The sequence below is a fragment of the Poeciliopsis prolifica genome, unplaced genomic scaffold, assembly GCF_027474105.1.
Source record: "Poeciliopsis prolifica strain line A6 unplaced genomic scaffold, Auburn_PproV2 SCAFFOLD127, whole genome shotgun sequence".
Taxonomy (NCBI): domain Eukaryota; kingdom Metazoa; phylum Chordata; class Actinopteri; order Cyprinodontiformes; family Poeciliidae; genus Poeciliopsis; species Poeciliopsis prolifica.
In genome coordinates this window covers 631,336-655,674 of record NW_026562502.1, presented here as the reverse complement: position 1 = coordinate 655,674, position 24,339 = coordinate 631,336, and the positions used below count along the sequence as shown (strand labels likewise).

The window sequence follows — 24,339 nt, the reverse complement described above, 5'->3', positions numbered from 1 at the left end:
TGTTGCTCTAACTGGTTCTGTTGCTCTAACTGGTTTCTGATGTTCTAACTGGTTCTGTTGCTCTAACTGGTTCTTGTTGTTCTAACTGGTTTCTGTTGCTCTAAACTGGTTCTGATGTTCTAACTGGTTCTGTTTGCTCTAACTGGTTCTGTTGTTCTAACTGGTTCTGTTGCTCTAACTGGTTTCTGTTGTTCTACTGGTTCTGTTGCTCTAACTGGTTCTGATGTTCTAACTGGTTCTGTTGTTCTAACTGGTTCTGATGTTCTAACTGGTTCTGTTGTCTAACTGCTTCTGATTTTCTAACTGGTTCTGTTGCTCTAACTGGTTCTGTTGCTCTAACTGGTTCTGTTGTTCTAACTGGTTCTGTTGTTCTAACTGGTTCTGTTGTTCTAACTGGTTCTGTTGTTCTAACTGGTTCTGTTGTTCTAACTGGTTCTGATTTTCTAACTGGTTCTGTTGTTCTAACTGGTTCTGTTGTTCTAACTGGTTCTGTTGTTCTAACTGGTTCTGTTGCTCTAACTGGTTCTGTTGTTCTAACAGGTTCTGATGTTCTAACTGGTTCTGTTGCTCTAATTGGTTCTGATTTTCTAACTGGTTCTGTTGTTCTAACTGGTTCTGTTGTTCTAACTGGTTCTGTTGTTCTAATTGGTTCTGATGTTCTAACTGGTTCTGTTGTTCTAATGGTTCTGTTGTTCTAACTGGTTCTGTTGCTCTAATTGGTTCTGATGTTCTAACTGGTTCTGTTGTTCTAATTGGTTCTGATTTTCTAACTGGTTCTGTTGTTCTAACTGGTTCTGTTGTTCTAATTGGTTCTGATTTTCTAACTGGTTCTGTTGTTCTAACTGGTTCTGTTGTTCTAACTGGTTCTGTTGTTCTAACTGGTTCTGTTGCTCTAACTGGTTCTGTTGCTCCAACTGGTTCTGATGTTCTAACTGGTTCTGTTGTTCTAACTGGTTCTGATGTTCTAACTGTTCTGTTGTTCTAACTGGTTCTGTTGTTCTAACTGGTTCTGATGTTCTAACTGGTTCTGATGTTCTAACTTGTTCTGGTTGTTCTAACTGGTTCTGTTGCTCTAATTGGTTCTGATTTTCTAACTGGTTCTGTTGCTCTAACTGGTTCTGTTGTTATAACTGGTTTCTGTTGCTCTAACTGGTTCTGTTGTTCTAACTGGTTCTGTTGTTCTAACTGGTTCTGATGTTCTAACTGGTTCTGTGTTCTAACGGGTTCTGTTGTTCTAACTGGTTCTGTTGCTCTAACTGGTTCTGTTGTTCTAACTGGTTCTGATGTTCTAACTTGTTCTGTTGTTTCTAACTGGTTCTGTTGCTCTAATTGGTTCTGATTTTCTAACTGGTTCTGTTGCTTCTAACTGGTTCTGTTGTTCTAACTGGTTCTGTTGTTCTAACTGGTTCTGATGTTCTAACTGGTTCTGTTGTTCTAACTGGTTCTGCTGTTCTAACTGGTTCTGATGTTCTAACTGGTTCTGTTGCTCTAACTGGTTCTGTTGCTCTAACTGGTTCTGTTGTTCTAACTGGTTCTGATGTTCTAACTGGTTCTGTTGTTCTAACTGGTTCTGTTGTTCTAACTGGTTCTGTTGCTCTAACTGGTTCTGTTGCTCTAACTGGTTCTGTTGTTCTAACTGGTTCTGTTGCTCTAACTGGTTCTGTTGTTCTAACTGGTTCTGATGTTCTAACTGGTTCTGTTGTTCTAACTGGTTCTGTTGTTCTAACTGGTTCTGTTGCTCTAACTGGTTCTGTTGCTCTAACTGGTTCTGTTGTTCTAACTGGTTCTGATTTCTAACTGGTTCTGTTGTTCTAACTGGTTCTGTTGTTCTAACTGGTTCTGTTGCTCTAACTGGTTCTGTTGTTCTAACTGGTTCTGTTGTTCTAACTGGTTCTGATGTTCTAACTGGTTCTGTGTTCTAACTGGTTCTGATGCTCTAACTGGTTCTGTTGTTCTAACTGGTTCTGTTGCTCTAACTGGTTCTGTTGTTCTAAACTGGTTCTGTTGTTCTAACTGGTTCTGATGTTCTAACTGGTTCTGTTGTTCTAACTGGTTCTGTTGCTCTAACTGGTTCTGTTGTTCTAACTGGTTCTGATGTTCTAACTGGTTCTGTTGTTCTAACTGGTTCTGTTGTTCTAACTGGTTCTGTGCTCTAACTGGTTCTGTTGTTCTAACTGGTTCTGTTGTTCTAACTGGTTCTGATGTTCTAAACTGGTTCTGTTGTTCTAACTGGTTCTGTTGCTCTAACTGGTTCTGTTGTTCTAACTGGTTCTGATGTTCTAACTGGTTCTGTTGTTCTAACTGGTTCTGATGTTCTAACTGGTTCTGTTGCTCTAACTGGTTCTGTTGTTCTAACTGTTCTGATGTTCTAACTGGTTCTGTTGTTCTAACTGGTTCTGATGTTCTAACTGGTTCTGTTGCTCTAACTGGTTCTGATGTTCTAACTGGTTCTTTTGTTCTAACTGGTTCTGATTTTCTAATTGGTTCTGTTGTTCTAACTGGTTCTGTTCTAACTGGTTCTGATGTTCTAACTGGTTCTGTTGTTCTAACTGGTTCTGATGTTCTAACTGGTTCTGTTGCTCTAACTGGTTCTGATGTTCTAACTGGTTCTTTTGTTCTAACTGGTTCTGATTTTCTAACTGGTTCTGTTGCTCTAACTGGTTCTGTTGTTCTAACTGGTTCTGTTGCTTTAACTGGTTCGTTGCTCTAACTGGTTCTGTTGCTCTAACTGGTTCTGTTCTAACTGGTTCTGTTGTTCTAACTGGTTCTGTTGCTCTAACTGGTTCTGTTGTTCTAACTGGTTCTGTTGTTCTAACTGGTTCTGTTGTTCTAACTGGTTCTGATGTTCTAACTGGTTCTGTTGTTCTAACTGGTTCTGTTGCTTTAACTGGTACTGTTGTTCTAACTGGTTCTGTTGTTCTAACTGGTTCTGTTGTTCTAATGGTTCTGTTGCTTTAACTGGTTCTGTTGTTCTAACTGGTTCTGTTGTTCTAACTGGTTCTGTTGTTCTAACTGGTTCTGTTGTTCTAACTGGTTCTGTTGTTCTAACTGGTTCTGTTGCTCTAACTGGTTCTGATGTTCTAACTGGTTCTGTTGTTCTAATTGGTTCTGTTGCTCTAACTGTTCTGTTGTTCTAACTGGTTCTGATGTTCTAACTGGTTCTGTTGTTCTAACTGGTTCTGTTGTTCTAACTGGTTCTGTTGTTCTAACTGGTTCTGTTGCTCTAACTGGTTCTGATTTTCTAACTGGTTCTGTTGTTCTAACTGGTTCTGTTGTTCTAACTGGTTCTGATGTTCTAACTGGTTCTGATGTTCTAACTGGTTCTGTTGTTCTAACTGGTTCTGTTGCTTTAACTGGTTCTGTTGTTCTAACTGGTTCTGTTGTTCTAACTGGTTCTGTTGCTTTAACTGGTACTGTTGTTCTAACTGGTTCTGTTGTTCTAACTGGTTCTGTTGTTCTAACTGGTTCTGTTGCTTTAACTGGTTCTGTTGTTCTAACTGGTTCTGTTGTTCTAACTGGTTCTGTTGCTCTAACTGGTTCTGATGTTCTAACTGGTTCTGTTGTTCTAACTGGTTCTGTTGTTCTAACTGGTTCTGTTGTTCTAACTGGTTCTGATGTTCTAACTGGTTCTGTTGCTCTAACTGGTTCTGTTGTTCTAACTGGTTCTGTTGCTCTAACTGGTTCTGTTGTTCTAACTGGTTCTTGTTCTAACTGGTTCTGATGTTCTAACTGGTTCTGTTGCTTTAACTGGTTCTGTTGCTCTAACTGGTTCTGTTGTTCTAACTGGTTCTGATGTTCTAACTGGTTCTGATGTTCTAACTGGTTCTGATGTTCTAACTGGTTCTGTTGCTTTAACTGGTTCTGTTGTTCTAACTGGTTCTGTTGTTCTAACTGGTTCTGTTGTTCTAACTGGTTCTGTTGTTCTAACTGGTTCTGATGTTCTAACTGGTTCTGTTGTTCTAACTGGTTCTGTTGCTCTAACTGGTTCTGTTGCTCTAACTGGTTCTGTTGTTCTAACTGGTTCTGATGTTCTAACTGGTTCTGATGTTCTAACTGGTTCTGATGTTCTAACTGGTTCTGTTGCTTAACTGGTTCTGTTGTTCTAACTGGTTCTGTTGTTCTAACTGGTTCTGTTGTTCTAACTGGTTCTGTTGTTCTAACTGGTTCTGATGTTCTAACTGGTTCTGTTGTTCTAACTGGTTCTGTTGCTCTAACTGGTTCTGTTGTTCTAACTGGTTCTGTTGCTCTAACTGGTTCTGTTGGTCTAACTGGTTCTGTTGCTCTAACTGGTTCTGATGTTCTAACTGGTTCTGTTGTTCTAACTGGTTCTGATGTTCTAACTGGTTCTGTTGTTCTAACTGGTTCTGATGTTCTAACTGGTTCTGTTGCTCTAACTGGTTCTGTTGTTCTAACTGGTTCTGTTGGACCGGTGGCTTCAGCTCATATCTTTGGTTCTTTATTCAGATTCAGCCACTGCAGCTTGTCAAAGATCAGCTGTGACGATCCGGCCTCAGCTCTGACCTCCGACCCGTCAGGTCAACCTGGACTGCAGCTGAGCAACAACAACATTTACAACAACAGCTACTACTACGACTACAACCTGGGAGATGATGGACTGAAGGAGATCTGTGATATTCTGCAGGATCCTGGATGCAGAATACAACGACTGCAGTAAGAAACAGTGTCTTGAGTCATTGTTGATATTTCTGATGTAAAGTCGTTTCCAGAGATCAGTCCAGATGTTTCTGAGCTGCTCTCCTGTAAAAGAGGCTGCAGGGAGGAAACAGGAAGTGGAAAATCACAGAATAAGAGCAAAGTGCTGATGCTGCAACTTCAGATTTACTGGTTGTTTCTCTTTCTTTAGAAATTAAATCTGTTAAAGAGGATATAATAACATTTTATGTATTCATGCATTTATTTGAATGTTTTTAATCTTTAGCTTCTGGAATCTATGGAAGCTCAAAGGTGGCAAAATTAAATGAATAAATTGCCATGAAATACATATTGGTAAATCTCTCTTGAATAAATTAAATGTGCCATGAAGCCAATAACTCATTTAATTTTGCTCTAAATAGTTGAATATACGATGAGACATGCCATGAACAGCAGCTGATCTCAGGAGATTCTGTGACCATCGTGTTCTGATGGCTCTTGTTTGTCTCCAACATGTTCATGTCGATAATTGCTCGCTAGCGCCCCCTGTGGTCACATGGTGCACCACCTGGTCCAGGTGTGTGACGTTGTGGTGGAAAACCTTTCAGTCAGTCTGCAGTCGATGTCTAGAAATAACTCCAACGACTTTCTAAACTTTCTGATTCATCTGCTACAAACTGCTGAGCAACAGAGCAACTACAAAGCAACAGAAACAGTAAGCTACCAGTAAACTACCAGTAAGCTACCAGTAAAGTACCAGTAAACTACCAGTAAGCTACCAGTAAAGTACCAGTAAACTACCAGTAAGCTACCAGTAAACCAGTAAGCTACAGTAAACTACCAGTAAGCTACCAGTAAACTACCAGTAAACTACCAGTAAACTACCAGTAAGCTACCAGTAAACTACCAGTAAACTACCAGTAAGCTACAAGTAAACTACCAGTAAGCTACCAGTAAGCTACCAGTAAACTACCAATAAACTACCAGTAAGCTACCAGTAAACTACCAGTAAGCTACCAGTAAGCTAAAAGTAAGCTACCAGTAAACTACCAGTAAGCTACCAGTAAACTACCAGTAAGCTAAAAGTAAGCTACCAGTAAACTACCAGTAAACTACCAGTAAGCTACCAGTAAGCTACCAGTAAACTACCAGTAAACTACCAGTAAACTACCAGTAAGCTACAAGTAAACTACCAGTAAGCTACCAGTAAGCTACCAGTAAACTACCAGTAAGCTACCAGTAAACTACCAGTAAACTACCAGTAAGCTACAAGTAAACTACCAGTAAGCTAAAAGTAAGCTACCAGTAAACTACCAGTAAACTACCAGTAAGCTACCAGTAAGCTACCAGTAAGCTACCAGTAAACTACCAGTAAACTACCAGTAAACTACCAGTAAACTGCTAGTAAACTACCAGTAAACTACCAGTAAGCTACCAGTAAACTACCAGTAAGCTACCAGTAAGCTACCAGTAAACTACCAGTAAGCTACCAGTAAGCTACCAGTAAACTACCAGTAAGCTAAAAGTAAGCTACCAGTAAACTACCAGTAAACTACCAGTAAGCTACCAGTAAGCTACCAGTAAACTACCAGTAAACTACCAGTAAACTACCAACACTGTAATAATCAGAGCTGTGGGAATAAATCCAGATTAATGCTGAGATTTCTCAGCCTTTCTGTTTTTCTCCTGGATAAAATCTAAATATCTGCAGACATCATGCAGACTCTGAGCTTCCTGTCAGCAGCTCAGTGAGCTCACTTCCTGCCTCAGAGGTCAGAGGTGAGGATGGAGGGATGAAACCAGAGTGAAGGAGGAGAAACTGCCGTCCAGTGGAAACTCTGTCAGGATGTTGGAGTGAAGCAGAGGAGGAGAAGATCATCAGTTCTGTTCCCAGAGGGCAGGAGGTCAGCTGAAGGTCATCTGGAGGTCATCTAGATGTCAGCAGGAGGTCATCTGTAGGTCAGCTGGAGGTCAGCAGGAGGTCTGTGGATGTCAGCTGAAGGTCAGCTGGAGGTCATCTGGAGGTCAGCTGGAGGTCATCTGGAGGTCATCTGAAGGTCAGCTGGAGGTCATCTGGAGGTCAGCTGGAGGTCATCTGGAGGTCAGAGTAGCAGAGGAGGAGAAGATCATCAGTTCGGTTCCCAGAGGGCTGGAGGTCAGCTGGAGGTCAGCAGGAGGTCAGCAGGAGGTCAGCTGGAGGTCAGCTGGAGGTCAGCAGGAGGTCTGCTGGAGGTCATCTGGAGGTCAGCTGGAGGTCATCTAGAGGTCAGCTGAAGGTCATCTGGAGGTCAGCTGAAGGTCATCTGAGGTCAGCTGAAGGTCAGTTGGAGGTCAGCTGGAGGTCAACTGGAGGTCAGCAAGAGGTCAGCTGGAGGTCAGCAGGATGTCATCTGGAGGTCAACTGGAGGTCAACTGGAGGTCATCTGGAGGTCAGCTGAAGGTCAGCTGGAGGTCACCAGGTGGAGCCACAGAGAGCTGAGAGCTTCTGACCAGAGAAACTGACCAGAGATCAGTCCTGATGGTTCAGAGGAAATGCTGCAGGAGGAAACAGGAAGCAGTAAAGTGTCAAAATAAGAGCCCAGGCTGCATCTGCAGATTGACGGAGAGAAGAAATGAATAATGAACATTCATGGTTTTAATCTGGAACTTCAGCTTGTAGAATCTGACAGCAGCAGATCTATAATCAGTGATTGATGCTTCTGCAGTAAAACCCTCCCACTCATCATGACCCAGTACCAGGTTCTGTTCTGGTTCTGGTTCTGGTCCTAAAGTCACTGTGACAGTGAATCTTCATGGCTGATGAAAAATGAAACGGTTGAATTTCTGAGCATTGATCTCCATCAGCTGGTTTTTCCTCCTGGTTTCTGGTTTTGTGTGAAACTTGGATGATTTGCTGCAGCAGTTTGTTGCTGCAGCTGCTGGTGGAGCTGCTGTGGTGCAGCTGCTGCAGGAGCTGCTGCAGCTTCAGAGATGAAGTCAGAAGGTCTTGGTTGAAGCAGCAGCAGCTTCATGTTGGCATTAATATTCATTCATGTGGTTCTGTTGGACTGGTTCACCTGCATCCTGCTGGTTCAGCTCACATCTTTTATTCTTTATCCAGGTTGAGGAGCTGCAGGTTGTCAGAGATCAGCTGTTCTTCTCTGGCCTCAGCTCTGACCTTTAACCCCTCCCATCTGACTGAACTGGACCTGACCTGGAACGACCTGAAGGACCCTGGAGTGAAGCAGCTCTGTGTTTTCCTCCAGAACCCAGAATGTAAACTACAGCGATTACAGTAAGTCTCCATGTTTTAGTTTATTGATGATGTTTTGTTGCCACCAACCTGCAGACATTTCATAGTAAGAATCCAGTTTATTAATAATAATAAAGAACAAACATGATTTAGTTTGGGTTTCCTGCAGTCCCATTATGACCAAAATACAGAGCAGAACCAGTAAACTACCAGTAAACTACCAGTAAACTGCTAGTAAACTACCAGTAAACTAACAGTAAACTACCAGTAAACTACCAGTAAACTACTAGTAAACTACCAGTAAACTACCAGTAAGCTACCAGTAAACTACCAGTAAGCTACCAGTAAGCTACCAGTAAACTACCAGTAAGCTACCAGTAAACTACCAGTAAGCTACCAGTAAACTACCAGTAAGCTACCAGTAAACTACCAGTAAGCTACCAGTAAGCTACCAGTAAACTACCAGTAAGCTACCAGTAAGCTAAAAGTAAGCTACCAGTAAACTACCAGTAAACTACCAGTAAACTACCAACAACTGTAATAATCAGAGCTGTGGGAATAAATCCAGATTAATGCTGAGATTTCTCAGCCTTTCTGTTTTTCTCCTGGATAAAATCTAAATATCTGCAGACATCATGCAGACTCTGAGCTTCCGTCAGCAGCTCAGTGAGCTCACTTCCTGCCTCAGAGGTCAGAGGTGAGGATGGAGGGATGAAACCAGAGGAAGGAGGAGAAACTGCTGTCCAGTGGAATCTCTGTCAGGATGTTGGAGTGAAGCAGAGCGAGGAGAAGATCATCAGTTCGGTTCCCAGAGGGCAGGAGGTCAGCTGGATGTCAGCAGGAGGTCAGCTGGAGGTCAGCTGAAGGTCAGCAGGAGGTCAGATGGATGTCAGGTGGAGGTCAGCAGGAGGTCAGCTGAGGTCATCTAGAGGTCAACTGGAGGTCAGCTGGATGTCATTAGGATGTCAGCTGGAGGTCAGCTGGATGTCAGCAGGAGGTAAGCTAAAGGTCAGCTGGAGGTCAGTTGGAGGTCAGCTGGAGGTCATCTTAAGGTCAGTTGGAGGTCATCTGGAGGTCATCTAGAGGTCAGCTGGAGGTCAACTGGAGTCAGCAAGAGGTCAGCAGGATGTCATCTGGAGGTCAACTGGAGGTCATCTGGAGGTCAGCTGGAGGTCATCTGGAGGTCATCTTAAGGTCAGCTGGAGGTCATCTGGAGGTCAGCTGGAGGTCATCTGGAGGTCAGAGTAGCAGAGGAGAGATCATCAGTTCGGTTCCAGAGGGCTGGAGGTCAGCTGGAGGTCAGCAGGAGGTCAGCAGGAGGTCAGCTGGAGGTCAGCAGGAGGTCTGCTGGAGGTCATCTGGGTCAGCTGGAGGTCATCTAGAGGTCAGCTTAAGGTCATCTGGAGGTCAGCTGAAGGTCATCTGGAGGTCAGCTGAAGGTCAGTTGGAGGTCAGCTGGAGGTCAACTGGAGGTCAGCAAGAGGTCAGCTGGAGGTCAGCAGGATGTCATCTGGAGGTCAACTGGAGGTCAACTGGAGGTCATCTGGAGGTCAGCTGAAGGTCAGCTGGAGGTCACCAGGTGGAGCCACAAGAGCTGAGAGCTTCTGACCAGAGAAACTGACCAGAGATCAGTCCTGATGGTTCAGAGGAAATGCTGCAGGAGGAAACAGGAAGCAGTAAAGTGTCAAAATAAGAGCCCAGGCTGCATCTGCAGATTGACGGAGAGAAGAAATGAATAATGAACATTCATGGTTTTAATCTGGAACTTCAGCTTGTAGAATCTGACAGCAGCAGATCTATAATCAGTGATTGATGCTTCTGCAGTAAAACCCTCCCACTCATCATGACCCAGTACCAGGTTCTGGTTCTGGTTCTGGTTCTGGTCCTAAAGTCACTGTGACAGTGAATCTTCATGGCTGATGAAAAATGAAACGGTTGAATTTCTGAGCATTGATCTCCATCAGCTGGTTTTTCCTCCTGGTTTCTGGTTTTGTGTGAAACTTGGATGATTTGCTGCAGCAGTTTGTTGCTGCAGCTGCTGGTGGAGCTGCTGGTGCAGCTGCTGCAGGAGCTGCTGCAGCTTCAGAGATGAAGTCAGAAGGTCTTGGTTGAAGCAGCAGCAGCTTCATGTTGGCATTAATATTCATTCATGTGGTTCTGTTGGACTGGTTCACCTGCATCCTGTTGGTTCAGCTCACATCTTTTATTCTTTATCCAGGTTGGAGGGCTGCAGGTTGTCAGAGATCAGCTGTTCTTCTCTGGCCTCAGCTCTGACCTTTAACCCCTCCCATCTGAATGAACTGGACCTGAGCAGGAACAACCTGAAAGATCCTGGAGTGAAGCAGCTCTGTGTTTTCCTCCAGAACCCAGAATGTAAACTACAGCGATTACAGTAAGTCTCCATGTTTTAGTTTATTGATGATGTTTTGTTGCCACCAACCTGCAGACATTTCATAGTAAGAATCCAGTTTATTAATAATAATAAAGAACAAACATGATTTAGTTTTGGGTTTCCTGCAGTCCATTATGACCAAAATACAGAGCAGAACCAGTAAACTACCAGTAAACTACCAGTTAACTATCAGTAAACTACCAGTAAACTACCAGTAAACTGCTAGTAAACTACCAGTAAACTAACAGTAAACTACCAGTAAACTGCTAGTAAACTACCAGTAAACTACCAGTAAGCTACCAGTAAACTACCAGTAAGCTACCAGTAAGCTACCAGTAAACTACCAGTAAGCTACCAGTAAACTACCAGTAAGCTACCAGTAAACTACCAGTAAGCTACCAGTAAACTACCAGTAAGCTACCAGTAAGCTAAAAGTAAGCTACCAGTAAGCTACCAGTAAGCTACCAGTAAACTACCAGTAAACTACCAGTAAACTACCAACAACTGTAATAATCAGAGCTGTGGGAATAAATCCAGATTAATGCTGAGATTTCTCAGCCTTTCTGTTTTTCTCCTGGATAAAATCTAAAATATCTGCAGACATCATGCAGACTCTGAGCTTCCTGTCAGCAGCTCAGTGAGCTCACTTCCTGCCTCAGAGGTCAGAGGTGAGGATGGAGGGATGAAACCAGAGTGAAGGAGGAGAAACTGCTGTCCAGTGGAATCTCTGTCAGGATGTTGGAGTGAAGCAGAGGAGGAGAAGATCATTAGTTCTGTTCCCAGAGGGCAGGAGGTCAGCTGAAGGTCATCTGGAGGTCATCTAGAGGTCAGCAGGAGGTCATCTGGAGGTCAGCTGGAGGTCAGCAGGAGGTCTGTGGATGTCAGCTGAAGGTCATCTGAAGGTCAGCTGGAGGTCATCTGGAGGTCAGCTGGAGGTCAGCTGGAGGTCATCTGGAGGTCAGAGTAGCAGAGGAGGAGAAGATCATCAGTTCGGTTCCCAGAGGGCTGGAGGTCAGCTGGAGGTCAGCAGGAGGTCAGCAGGAGGTCAGCAGGAGGTCAGCTGGAGGTCAGCTGGAGGTCAGCAGGAGGTCTGCTGGAGGTCATCTGGAGGTCAGCTGGAGGTCATCTAGAGGTCAGCTGAAGGTCATCTGGAGGTCAGCTGAAGGTCATCTGGAGGTCAGCTGGAGGTCAACTGGAGGTCAGCAAGAGGTCAGCTGGAGGTCAGCAGGATGTCATCTGGAGGTCAACTGGAGGTCATCTGGAGGTCAGCAGGAGGTCAGCTGGAGGTCATCTAGAGGTCAGCTGAAGGTCATCTGGAGGTCAGCTGAAGGTCATCTGGAGGTCAGTTGGAGGTCAGCTGGAGGTCAGCTGGAGGTCAGCTGAAGGTCAGTTGGAGGTCAACTGGAGGTCAACTGGAGGTCATCTGGAGGTCAGCTGAAGGTCAGTTGGAGGTCAGCTGGAGGTCAACTGGAGGTCAGCAAGAGGTCAGCTGGAGGTCAGCAGGATGTCATCTGGAGGTCAACTGGAGGTCAACTGGAGGTCATCTGGAGGTCAGCTGAAGGTCAGCTGGAGGTCACCAGGTGGAGCCACAGAGAGCTGAGAGCTTCTGACCAGAGAAACTGACCAGAGATCAGTCCTGATGGTTCAGAGGAAATGCTGCAGGAGGAAACAGGAAGCAGTAAAGTGTCAAAATAAGAGCCCAGGCTGCATCTGCAGATTGACGGAGAGAAGAAATGAATAATGAACATTCATGGTTTTAATCTGGAACTTCAGCTTGTAGAATCTGACAGCAGCAGATCTATAATCAGTGATTGATGCTTCTGCAGTAAAACCCTCCCACTCATCATGACCCAGTACCAGGTTCTGGTTCTGGTTCTGGTTCTGGTTCTGGTCCTAAAGTCACTGTGACAGTGAATCTTCATGGCTGATGAAAAATGAAACGGTTGAATTTCTGAGCATTGATCTCCATCAGCTGGTTTTTCCTCCTGGTTTCTGGTTTTGTGTGAAACTTGGATGATTTGCTGCAGCAGTTTGTTGCTGCAGCTGCTGGTGGAGCTGCTGGTGCAGCTGCTGCAGGAGCTGCTGCAGCTTCAGAGATGAAGTCAGAAGGTCTTGGTTGAAGCAGCAGCAGCTTCATGTTGGCATTAATATTCATTCATGTGGTTCTGTTGGACTGGTTCACCTGCATCCTGTTGGTTCAGCTCACATCTTTTATTCTTTATCCAGGTTGAAGAAATGCAGGTTGTCAGAGATCAGCTGTTCTTCTCTGGCCTCAGCTCTGACCTTTAACCCCTCCCATCTGAATGAACTGGACCTGAGTTACAACGACCTGAAAGATCCTGGAGTGAAGCAGCTCTGTGTTTTGCTCCAGAACCCAGAATGTAAACTACAGCGATTACAGTAAGTCTCCATGTTTTAGTTTATTGATGATGTTTTGTTGCCACCAACCTGCAGACATTTCATAGTAAGAATCCAGTTTATTAATAATAATAAAGAACAAACATGATTTAGTTTTGGGTTTCCTGCAGTCCCATTATGACCAAAATACAGAGCAGAACCAGTAAACTACCAGTAAACTACCAGTTAACTATCAGTAAACTACCAGTAAACTACCAGTAAACTACTAGTAAACTACCAGTAAACTACCAGTAAACTACCAGTAAGCTACCAGTAAACTACCAGTAAACTACCAGTAAACTACCAGTAAACTATCAGTTAACTACCAGTAAACTACCAGTTAACTATCAGTAAACTACCAGTAAACTACCAGTAAACTACTTGTAAACTACCAGTAAGCTACCAGTAAACTGCTAGTAAACTATCAGTAAACTACCAGTTAACTATCAGTAAACTACCAGTAAACTACCAGTAAACTACCAGTAAGCTACCAGTAAACTACCAGTAAACTACCAGTTAACTATCAGTAAACTACCAGTAAGCTACCAGTAAGCTACCAGTAAGCTACCAGTAAACTACCAGTAAGCTACCAGTAAACTGCTAGTAAACTACCAGTAAGCTACCAGTAAACTACCAGTAAACTACCAGTAAACTGCTAGTAAACTACCAGTAAACTACCAGTTAACTATCAGTAAACTACCAGTAAGCTACCAGTAAGCTACCAGTAAACTACCAGTAAACTACTAGTAAACTACCAGTAAACTACCAGTAAACTACCAGTAAACTACCAGTAAGCTACCAGTAAACTGCTAGTAAAACTACCAGTAAACTACCAGTAAGCTATCAGTAAACTACTAGTAAACTACCAGTAAACTACCAGTTAACTATCAGTAAACTACCAGTAAACTACCAGTAAACTACCAGTAAGCTACCAGTAAACTACTAGTAAACTACCAGTAAACTACCAGTAAACTACCAGTAAACTACCAGTAAACTACCAGTAAGCTACCAGTAAACTGCTAGTAAACTACCAGTAAGCTACCAGTAAACTACCAGTAAACTACCAGTTAACTATCAGTAAACTACCAGTAAGCTACCAGTAAGCTACCAGTAAGCTACCAGTAAACTGCTAGTAAACTACCAGTAAACTACCAGTAAACTACCAACAACTGTAATAATCAGAGCTGTGGGAATAAATCCAGATTAATGCTGAGATTTCTCAGCCTTTCTGTTTTTCTCCTGGATAAAATCTAAATATCTGCAGACATCATGCAGACTCTGAGCTTCCTGTCAGCAGCTCAGTGAGCTCACTTCCTGCCTCAGAGGTCAGAGGTGAGGATGGAGGGATGAAACCAGAGTGAAGGAGGAGAAACTGCCGTCCAGTGGAAACTCTGTCAGGATGTTGGAGTGAAGCAGAGGAGGAGAAGATCATTAGTTCTGTTCCCAGAGGGCAGGAGGTCAGCTGAAGGTCATCTGGAGGTCATCTAGAGGTCAGCAGGAGGTCATCTGGAGGTCAGCTGGAGGTCAGCAGGAGGTCTGTGGATGTCAGCTGAAGGTCAGCTGGAGGTCTGTGGATGTCAGCTGAAGGTCATCTGAAGGTCAGCTGGAGGTCATCTGGAGGTCAGCTGGAGGTCATCTGGAGGTCAGAGTAGCAGAGGAGGAGAAGATCATCAGTTCGGTTCCCAGAGGGCTGGAGGTCAGCTGGAGGTCAGCAGGAGGTCAGCAGGAGGTCAGCTGGAGGTCAGCTGGAGGTCAGCAGGAGGTCTGCTGGAGGTCATCTGGAGGTCAGCTGGAGGTCATCTAGAGGTCAGCTGAAGGTCATCTGGAGGTCAGCTGAAGGTCTTCTGGAGGTCAGCTGGAGGTCATCTGAAGGTCATCTGAAGGTCAGTTGGAGGTCAGCTGGAGGTCAACTGGAGGTCAGCAAGAGGTCAGCTGGAGGTCAGCAGGATGTCATCTGGAGGTCAACTGGAGGTCAACTGGAGGTCATCTGGAGGTCAGCTGAAGGTCAGCTGGAGGTCACCAGTTGGAGCCACAGAGAGCTGAGAGCTTCTGACCAGAGAAACTGACCAGAGATCAGTCCTGATGGTTCAGAGGAAATGCTGCAGGAGGAAACAGGAAGCAGTAAAGTGTCAAAATAAGAGCCCAGGCTGCATCTGCAGATTGACGGAGAGAAGAAATGAATAATGAACATTCATGGTTTTAATCTGGAACTTCAGCTTGTAGAATCTGACAGCAGCAGATCTATAATCAGTGATTGATGCTTCTGCAGTAAAACCCTCCCACTCATCATGACCCAGTACCAGGTTCTGGTTCTGGTTCTGGTTCTGGTCCTAAAGTCACTGTGACAGTGAATCTTCATGGCTGATGAAAAATGAAACGGTTGAATTTCTGAGCATTGATCTCCATCAGCTGGTTTTTCCTCCTGGTTTCTGGTTTTGTGTGAAACTTGGATGATTTGCTGCAGCAGTTTGTTGCTGCAGCTGCTGGTGGAGCTGCTGGTGCAGCTGCTGCAGGAGCTGCTGCAGCTTCAGAGATGAAGTCAGAAGGTCTTGGTTGAAGCAGCAGCAGCTTCATGTTGGCATCAATATTCATTCATCTGGTTCTGTTGGACTGGTTCACCTGCATCCTGCTGGTTCAGCTCACATCTTTTATTCTTTATCCAGGTTGGAGAGATGCAGTTTGTCAGAGATCAGCTGTTCTTCTCTGGCCTCAGCTCTGACCTTTAACCCCTCCCATCTGAATGAACTGGACCTGAGCTGGAACAACCTGAAAGATCCTGGAGTGAAGCAGCTCTGTGTTTCCTCCAGAACCCAGAATGTAAACTACAGCGATTACAGTAAGTCCCATGTTTTAGTTTATTGATGATGTTTTGTTGCCACCAACCTGCAGACATTTCATAGTAAGAATCCAGTTTATTAATAATAATAAAGAACAAACATGATTTAGTTTTGGGTTTCCTGCAGTCCCATTATGACCAAAATACAGAGCAGAACCAGTAAACTACCAGTAAACTACCAGTTAACTATCAGTAACTACTAGTAAACTACCAGTAAACTGCTAGTAAACTACCAGTAAACTACCAGTAAACTACCAGTAAACTACCAGTAAACTGCTAGTAAACTACCAGTAAACTACCAGTAAGCTACCAGTAAAACTACCAGTAAGCTACCAGTAAGCTACCAGTAAACTACCAGTAAGCTACCAGTAAACTACCAGTAAGCTACCAGTAAGCTACCAGTAAACTACCAGTAAGCTACCAGTAAGCTAAAAGTAAGCTACCAGTAAACTACCAGTAAACTACCAGTAAGCTACCAGTAAGCTACCAGTAAACTACCAGTAAACTACCAGTAAACTACCAACAACTGTAAGAATCAGAGCTGTGGGAATAAAACCAGATTAATGCTGAGATTTCTCAGCCTTTCTGTTTTTCTCCTGGATAAATCTAAATATCTGCAGACATCATGCAGACTCTGAGCTTCCTGTCAGCAGCTCAGTGAGCTCACTTCCTGCCTCAGAGGTCAGAGGTGAGGATGGAGGGATGAAACCAGAGTGAAGGAGGAAAACTGCCGTCCAGTGGAAACTCTGTCAGGATGTTGGAGTGAAGCAGAGGAGGAGAAGATCATTAGTTCTGTTCCCAGAGGGCAGGAGGTCAGCTGAAGGTCATCTGGAGGTCATCTAGAGGTCAGCAGGAGGTCATCTGGAGGTCAGCTGGAGGTCAGCAGGAGGTCTGTGGATGTCAGCTGAAGGTCATCTGAAGGTCAGCTGGAGGTCATCTGGAGGTCAGCTGGAGGTCATCTGGAGGTCAGAGTAGCAGAGGAGGAGAAGATCATCAGTTCGGTTCCCAGAGGGCTGGAGGTCAGCTGGAGGTCAGCAGGAGGTCAGCAGGAGGTCAGCTGGAGGTCTGCTGGAGGTCAGCTGGAGTCATCTAGAGGTCAGCTGAAGGTCATCTGGAGGTCAGCTGAAGGTCATCTGGAGGTCAGCTGGAGGTCATCTGGAGGTCAGCGAAGGTCAGTTGGAGGTCAGCTGGAGGTCAACTGGAGGTCAGCAAGAGGTCAGCTGGAGGTCAGCAGGATGTCATCTGGAGGTCAACTGGAGGTCAACTGGAGGTCATCTGGAGGTCAGCTGAAGGTCAGCTGGAGGTCACCAGGTGGAGCCACAGAGAGCTGAGAGCTTCTGACCAGAGAAACTGACCAGAGATCGTCCTGATGGTCAGAGGAAATGCTGCAGGAGGAAACAGGAAGCAGTAAACTGTCAAAATAAGAGCCCAGGCTGCATCTGCAGATTGACGGAGAGAAGAAATGAATAATGAACATTCATGGTTTTAATCTGGAACTTCAGCTTGTAGAATCTGACAGCAGCAGATCTATAATCAAGTGATGATGCTTCTGCAGTAAAACCCTCCCACTCATCATGACCCAGTACCAGGTTCTGGTTTCTGGTTCTGGTTCTGGTCCTAAAGTCCACTGTGACAGTGAATCTTCATGGCTGATGAAAAATGAAACGGTTGAATTTCTGAGCATTGATCTCCATCAGCTGTTTTTCCTCCTGGTTTCTGGTTTTGTGTGAAACTTGGATGATTTGCTGCAGCAGTTTGTTGCTGCAGCTGCTGCAGGAGCTGCTGCAGCTTCAGAGATGAAGTCAGAAGGTCTTGGTTGAAGCAGCAGCAGCTTCATGTTGGCATTAATATTCATTCATGTGGTTCTGTTGTTGGACTGGTTCACCTGCATCCTGCTGGTTCAGCTCACATCTTTTATTCTTTATTCAGGTTGATCGACTGCAGGTTGTCAGAGATCAGCTGTTCTTCTCTGGCCTCAGCTCTGACCTTTAACCCCTCCCATCTGACTCATCTGGACCTGAGCAGGAACAAGCTGAAGATTCAGACGTTCAGCAGTTGAAGCGTTTTGTAAAGGATGTTCAGTAAGTAAATGTTTTTATTGATTCCAGCTGCTGTCAGCATCTTGAACTAAACCAGTTAGCTTCCAGTGTTCCCAGTAAAGCTCTGATCAGGACTGAAGGCCCTGCTGCTGTTTCTACTGGATGTGCTGCGTCACTGACTGCTGCTGGAGAGAAGCTGGAAACTCACTGATCTGATCTGTGCGTCTTGCTTCTCTCTGCAGGTGGAAGTGGTAATGAGCTTTATAATGGACAGAATCGTCTCTGTGGGGGGTCGTTTCCATGGCAACCAGCATGGACTCCTGACTCTTATTGGTTGAGACGTCGGCTGGACTTCCTGATCCGTCCAGGAAGTTGCAACAAGTCAACACGGTTATGGAATAATAATCTGAGTTAATCCTCACCTGCAGACGACCAGGTTACATGGTGGAGTGTCCTAGTCAAAGCCCGGAGCGAACCCTGACTGAGAGCTGATGTTCTCCATCCATCCTGTTTCATAAACATCAAAGTTTTTTCTCTTTGATGGAAATTATTCCTGATTCTGATGGACTTTCTGCTGTTTTGTCTGAACTCAGTAAACTGAAGTTTGTGGCTGAACTGGATCAATTAATCTTATTAAAATCACTTCACCAGATTCTGCTTTAATGTTGGACGTTTACTGAATTCATTTTATTTTCATCTCAATTTTAATCAAACGTCATTAATCTCAATCTTTCCAACCTGTGCTGATGTCACTGGTGATGATTTTCTGCTGGGATCTCGCTGAACATCCACATGATTATTTATTGACCTGCAGTAATAAATCCTAATCTGGACAATCCAGGACAGATTTCTGCCTGATCTCAGATTCAGTAGAGAAAGAATATTTGACCTGATTCCCTTATTAAAGTTATGAAATCATTTTAACACTATTCTAGTTATTCTCCTTCATATTGGAAATTGAATAATTCTTTATTAAACTGCAAAGAGCTTACTATAAAGATAAAAAAAATTATTAAAATTCTTCTGGCATAAAGTCCAAACAGATCATCTTTATGGCATTAATTGGAAACTTTTTAAATTCAAATCTGGCAAATTTCTAAGAAATTGTTACAAGAATATTTGAATTCATTCAGTCGAATCCTTTGAATTTAAATGACTTTGAGCTACAAGAATGAATTTAATTACAAATTAAATTGGATCATTTTTACAGTAATAAGAGTAAAGGAGCTTTTATTAGATCATGGAGAAAATGGTTAGAAGAAGGAGAACAAAACACTTTATTAATGTAGAAAAACAAAAAAACATCCTTCTGGATAATTGGCGTCTCATTTCTTTTCTTTACAACGATCCAACATTTTTACTTTAGTTGTTACTAAAAGATTAGATTATCCTGATCTTGTTTGTGATAATGGTTTTATTTCTAGATTTCTATAAAGCATTTGATTTGGTCGAACATGAGTTTATCTTTCAGTATAAATAAATTTGGGTTTGGGAATTTCTTTACTTCTATTGTTAAAACCTTATAATAAAACAGCAACAGATCCATCAAATTAATGCCCATCTTTCTCTGATATTGGGCATTAAGGATCCATCGCCTCAACTGAAGTTAATAATCAGGTTGTTTATTAAGGTAAAAGCATCAAGAAGGATCAAATAGAGAGAAGTTCCCTAAACTTCAACCTTAATGATGTGAAATAACCTTAAAGACTCAGTCAGTGGTTAGTTAGAAAGGCTGCAGGCCTCCAGACTCATTAATGCTGAACAATCGTTACACATTGACAAGAAAAGTGAGAAGGAAATTAATAAACTGCTTTTCAACTTTATATGGAAAAATAAGAATCACTATATTAAAAAATTTACTCTATTCATATGAAAATGGAGAACTTAACTCTTTAACTTTATCTTGAATAATATTTTAAAATAAATTGGATCCGTAATTTTTTTAATTCTCCAACATCTTTCTGGAATATTATACCTTTCCATATTTCTCTAAATTTCTTTTTAACTTGTAATTTTGATATAACGAAGCTACCAATTAAACTCTCTCTAACTTTCATGCAGGCTGTTTTATCCTGGTTATTCATCTACAAACATAATTTTTCTCCTCTCCAGTATTTTGATAATAAGGACATTTTATTTAAGAAGAAAACTGTTTTTGATTCCTGGTTTAATCGTAACATTGTTCTGGTTGACCAGTTGTTTCACAGTGATGGTTTATTGTTGAGTTAATTTCTTTATAAATTCAGTTTTCCTGTCTCTCCTGGAGAACACGCCAAAGTTCTTGGATCTACAGAGACGTGATTCAGACAGAAGCCGAGAGTCGATCTCCAGTTCGATCTGCCAGACGTTCTGTTGGCAGAATATGTCTTATTGTTTCCTAAGTGGATCAGATCCCTGTTTCTGGAGGTCGTGACCTCTGTTTCTGGAGGTCATGACCTCTGTTTCTGGAGGTTGTGACCTCTGTTTCTGGAGGTCGTGACTTCTGTTTCTGGAGGTCGTGACCTCTGTTTCTGGAGGTCGTGACCTCTGTTTCTGGAGGTCGTGACCTCTGTTTCTGGAGGTCGTGACCTCTGTTTCTGGAGGTCGTGACCTCTGTTTCTGGAGGTTGTGACCTCTGTTTCTGGAGGTCGTGACCTCTGTTTCTGGAGATTGTGACCTCTGTTTCTGGAGGTCGTGACCTCTGTTTCTGGAGGTCGTGACCTCTGTTTCTGGAGGTCGTGACCTCTGTTTCTGGAGGTCGTGACCTCTGTTTCTGGAGGTCGTGACCTCTGTTTCTGGAGGTCGTGACCTCTGTTCCTGTGGTTGAACATCATTGGAATCGTTTCGTTTCACTTTGTCCTGGAAATTAATCACTTTCTTCTCACTAACAAGGTAAAAGACGTTTGTTTTAAAGTCGTTTCCAGAATCTTCCTCATTAAACTTTATCTAAAGAAATTTAACTCTAATGTTGATGTGAATTAATGTGACGTTTCTCAGTCGCTCTAAAGTATTTTGGCAAGATTTTTGTAACTTTATTGATTCCATAATATCAGCAGGATTTTAGTTATAAATATTTTATTCATATTTCAATCAAATGGAGGAATGAATGTGAAAAGTTTCCTTATCAATTTAATAATTATTAAGGCTAAATTTCACCTTCATAAATGCAAATGTTTAAAGAAAAAAACAAACTTTTCTGTTTTTTTGATTGAACTTAAATATTATTTATTAACAATTTAATCCTCAACCAACCAAAGAACAAAATCAACAATATGGCTTGAATCAATTTGTTGGATGATCTTTTATATTAATATTAATCTGGCACATATATCACAATTTGTTCTATTTTCTTGTCTTCATGCTTTTCTTTATGCTCCCCTGATAAATTGTTATTCATGTCTTTTATGTTATATCCACATTCTGACTGTATGGTTGTTTATTGTCTTAAATAAAGTTTATAAGGATAAAATTTATCTGCGCTCTCATTGGTCAGGAAGCCTGGGCGGGCTTCCAGCTGCTGCTGGCCAATCAGAGGCCGCCGCTGCTGTTAAAGGTTCAGCAGCAGCTGTTTCCAGGAGACCGAGTGACGTCATGGCCGCTCTGCTGCCGGAGACTCTGAGGAGGGGGGGGGGGGAAGTGGGGGGGGGGGGGGTCCGGGCGGGCATGCGCAGTTTGGACCGGACCTGCTGGTTCCGACCAGCTGTTTGGGTTGAAAGTTTCTACCAGAACTCTGGAGGAACCAAACAGAACCTTGGACTCTGGTCGGGTTGAACCGAGTTGGTCCCTTTAAATCTTTACAAAATGGGGAATAATTAAAATATTCATAATGTTTTATGAAATGATGTTTAATGATCAGCTGTGAAGCTTCTTCCTGTCAAACATCTGATAGAAAAACTGATGGAGGTTCAGACTTTACCTGCTTTTATTCTGGAAGGGTTTGACCTTTGACCTTTGACTGGTGCTAGTGTTTGATTCCTCCAGTAACTCAGAACTGAACAAAGAGACTTTAGAGGAAATAATCCCTTCATCTCATCCTGTCTAATCTGCTCAGATTGATTCTGTTCTGGTTTCAGTCTGTAGACTGTCTGAGGTCTGGATGATGTTTGTTGACCTGCTGACCATCAGCGTCCCGCCGCCGCTGGAAGATGACCTTTGACCAGAAGAGCCAAAGCTCTTCAGCAGGTTTTCCTCCAGGTTCATCTCCGTCCTGTCCCACAGCATGATGCTGCCACTGCCATTTTCACCCAGAGGAGGAGAGACAAAATCTCTGGATGTTTTATAAACTGATTCAGGAAAGAAAATCAGTAAAAACTCATTTAGAGAAACTTTGAGTTTCTGCTCTGATTTGTTTCCTCTGAACTTTGATTCAGAAACAAAATCAATCAATAAATTTGATTTGTGTTTCAGCAACAAGGCGTCCAAAGATCTTTGCAGCGTTAAAGTTTAATGTTTATATGAAGTGAAGATAAACATCGTCTGATTGGATGAAGAAAAGAAACGTTAAAATATAAATCAAAGAACTTTCTGATCAACCAGAAACTGATCTGACATTATAGATCAATATCATTTATTCAGCAAATTCAATTTAAATAAAAGTTTTTGTTTTAATATCTGCTGCAGTTCAACAACCAGCCACCAGGAGGAGCTGCAGCACAAGTTTCTCTCTGTTCAGGTTTCAGCGTCCCTCTCAGCTGAGTCAACCTCTTCTTCAGTGTCTGATCCACTGTCCACAGACATTTTCTCTGGAAAATGAAGTAACAATATCCATCATGTTACATTATGAAGCATTGCATATGCTGCCAGCACAGTCTTAGCGCTTTCCTTGTTCTACTACCATTCAAGTGATCAATTTACAATGTGAAATTATGATTGAATTTCCCAGAGATTAAAAACAAGCAAACAAAAAAAGTACAAGAATTAGAATATGCAATATGAAAAATGCCTGCTGGTCTACTTCTTCCTACAGTTCTCAATGTCTGACACTCAAACTGTTGTAGATGTCATCTTTTTTTTAATTTACAAAATCAACATCAAAAGAAATAAAACGTGCCATGGCAGGGGGTCAAATTAAATCTTCACTAATAAACCATAATTTACCTTGTGGATCGATGCTGATTTCATCCAAGAGAAGACATTTTCTCCTCACTTCATTTCTTGCCTTCTTGTAACGAGCCTCACATCTATTTGATGGGCTTTAAGTTTCTGCAGGCGACGAGCTGGACGCGTTTGATCCTATAAAATACAGAAAACAAGCATTTGTAAATGTTCACATCTGTGAAATTAAACAGATTGGAGACGCAGCAAAAGGCCCCAGATATAACTGGAACCTTCCCACATTGAGAATGATGCCTCCAGGTGAAACATTAAGTCAATGATCAGCAACTACTGGGGCTTAAGGGTTGCTACAGCACACCTCATTCAAATCAAATCATTCTCCAATAGCTTGTTAGCAAACATTTGTTAATGATCCATTAATTTGGATCCAGTGTGGTAGAACAGGAAACATCTTTACAGGACACCAGCCTTTATGGTCAGTTGAAAAAGTAGAAGTGAACCAGCAGAGTATTAAAAAAATGTCACAATGTATTGAAAATCAGAATTCTTAACGGGCCTGATTTAGTCATCATCTACATTTGGTCTTCTCAAAATATTTCTCGGTCTTATCAGTAGGTTGCAAATGTTGCATTTGGAATTATAAATAAATATCCAACCTGCAGTATTCAATAATTTCAACAATTCTTTAAAATTTCTAACTTTTCAATTTAATACTCAAGATTGGAACAACTATATTAAACGTTATTAAATAAAATTAGCAAAGCCAGAACAAGTCAACAATGGTCAAATGCAAAAAGGAAAGCAGTTGAGGTGGATTCTACCAACACTCGCCCTTCCTGTTAGAGATGACAACACAAATCTCTATTTCATGGATATTTAGAAACAACTGGCATTTGAAATAAAATCACCAAAGGACAGATGTGCTGAGCCTTTTCTTTAAGAAAAACCTGACTTAATACTCTTAAATAAAACATTAACTGATATTGTGGTAGCTTCTTCTAAAATCATCTAAAATCATATAAAAATATATCATTTTAATAGACTTGTTGTCACACCTCCCTTCTCTCATCTGAGCAGTTATAATTCACATTATATTGATTTAGTGGAAACAATAATGCAAAACAACTTAAAGGTGGAAAAACATTGTGGGCTAAAGCATCTTTCCCTGAGATAATTCACCTGTTAAACTGGAACAGCTGGATGTCGACTCCACTCCACCGTCACTCCTATCTGGATCTACTGCTCTGGTTTGCATTTTCATGGAAGAAAACACACACACACACACACACAGACACAGACACACACACACACAGACACAGACACACACACACACACACACACACACATACAGACACACACACACACATACAGACACACACACACCACACACACACACACACACACACACACACACACACATACAGACACACACACACACACACACACACACACACACACACACACACACACATACAGACACACACACACACACACACACACACACACACATACAGACACACACACACACACACACACACAGACACACACACACATACAGACACACACACATACAGACACACACACACACACACACACACACACACATACAGACACACACACACACACACACACAGACACACACGCAGACACACACACACACACAAACACACACAGACACACACACACAGACACACACACACACCTTCACACACACACACACAGACACACACACACACACAGACACACACACACACAT

General features: G+C 42.7%; 1 protein-coding gene and 1 long non-coding RNA gene across 2 annotated transcripts in view; one reads left to right on the top strand and one right to left on the bottom strand.

The window, feature by feature from the left end:
- LOC129355235 (ribonuclease inhibitor-like) overlaps positions 1-18,116 on the top strand; it is a 50,572-nt gene extending 32,456 nt beyond the window's left edge. The window contains exons 6-12 of the mRNA XM_055024766.1: positions 4,465-4,671; positions 7,754-7,927; positions 10,104-10,277; positions 12,504-12,677; positions 15,338-15,510; positions 17,440-17,591; positions 17,792-18,116. Coding sequence (XP_054880741.1) covers positions 4,465-4,671; positions 7,754-7,927; positions 10,104-10,277; positions 12,504-12,677; positions 15,338-15,510; positions 17,440-17,444 — 907 coding nt within the window. The 3' untranslated portion in view covers positions 17,445-17,591; positions 17,792-18,116. The remainder of the gene's footprint in view (positions 1-4,464; positions 4,672-7,753; positions 7,928-10,103; positions 10,278-12,503; positions 12,678-15,337; positions 15,511-17,439; positions 17,592-17,791) is intronic.
- Positions 18,117-22,025: 3,909 nt separating this feature from the next.
- On the bottom strand, positions 22,026-23,927 carry LOC129355237 (uncharacterized). Its single transcript, XR_008605244.1, has 3 exons — positions 23,763-23,927; positions 22,626-22,760; positions 22,026-22,270 (listed from the first exon to the last, which is right to left on the bottom strand). It is a non-coding gene; the product is annotated as an uncharacterized LOC129355237 (long non-coding RNA).
- Between the last annotated feature and the right edge of the window lie 412 nt (positions 23,928-24,339).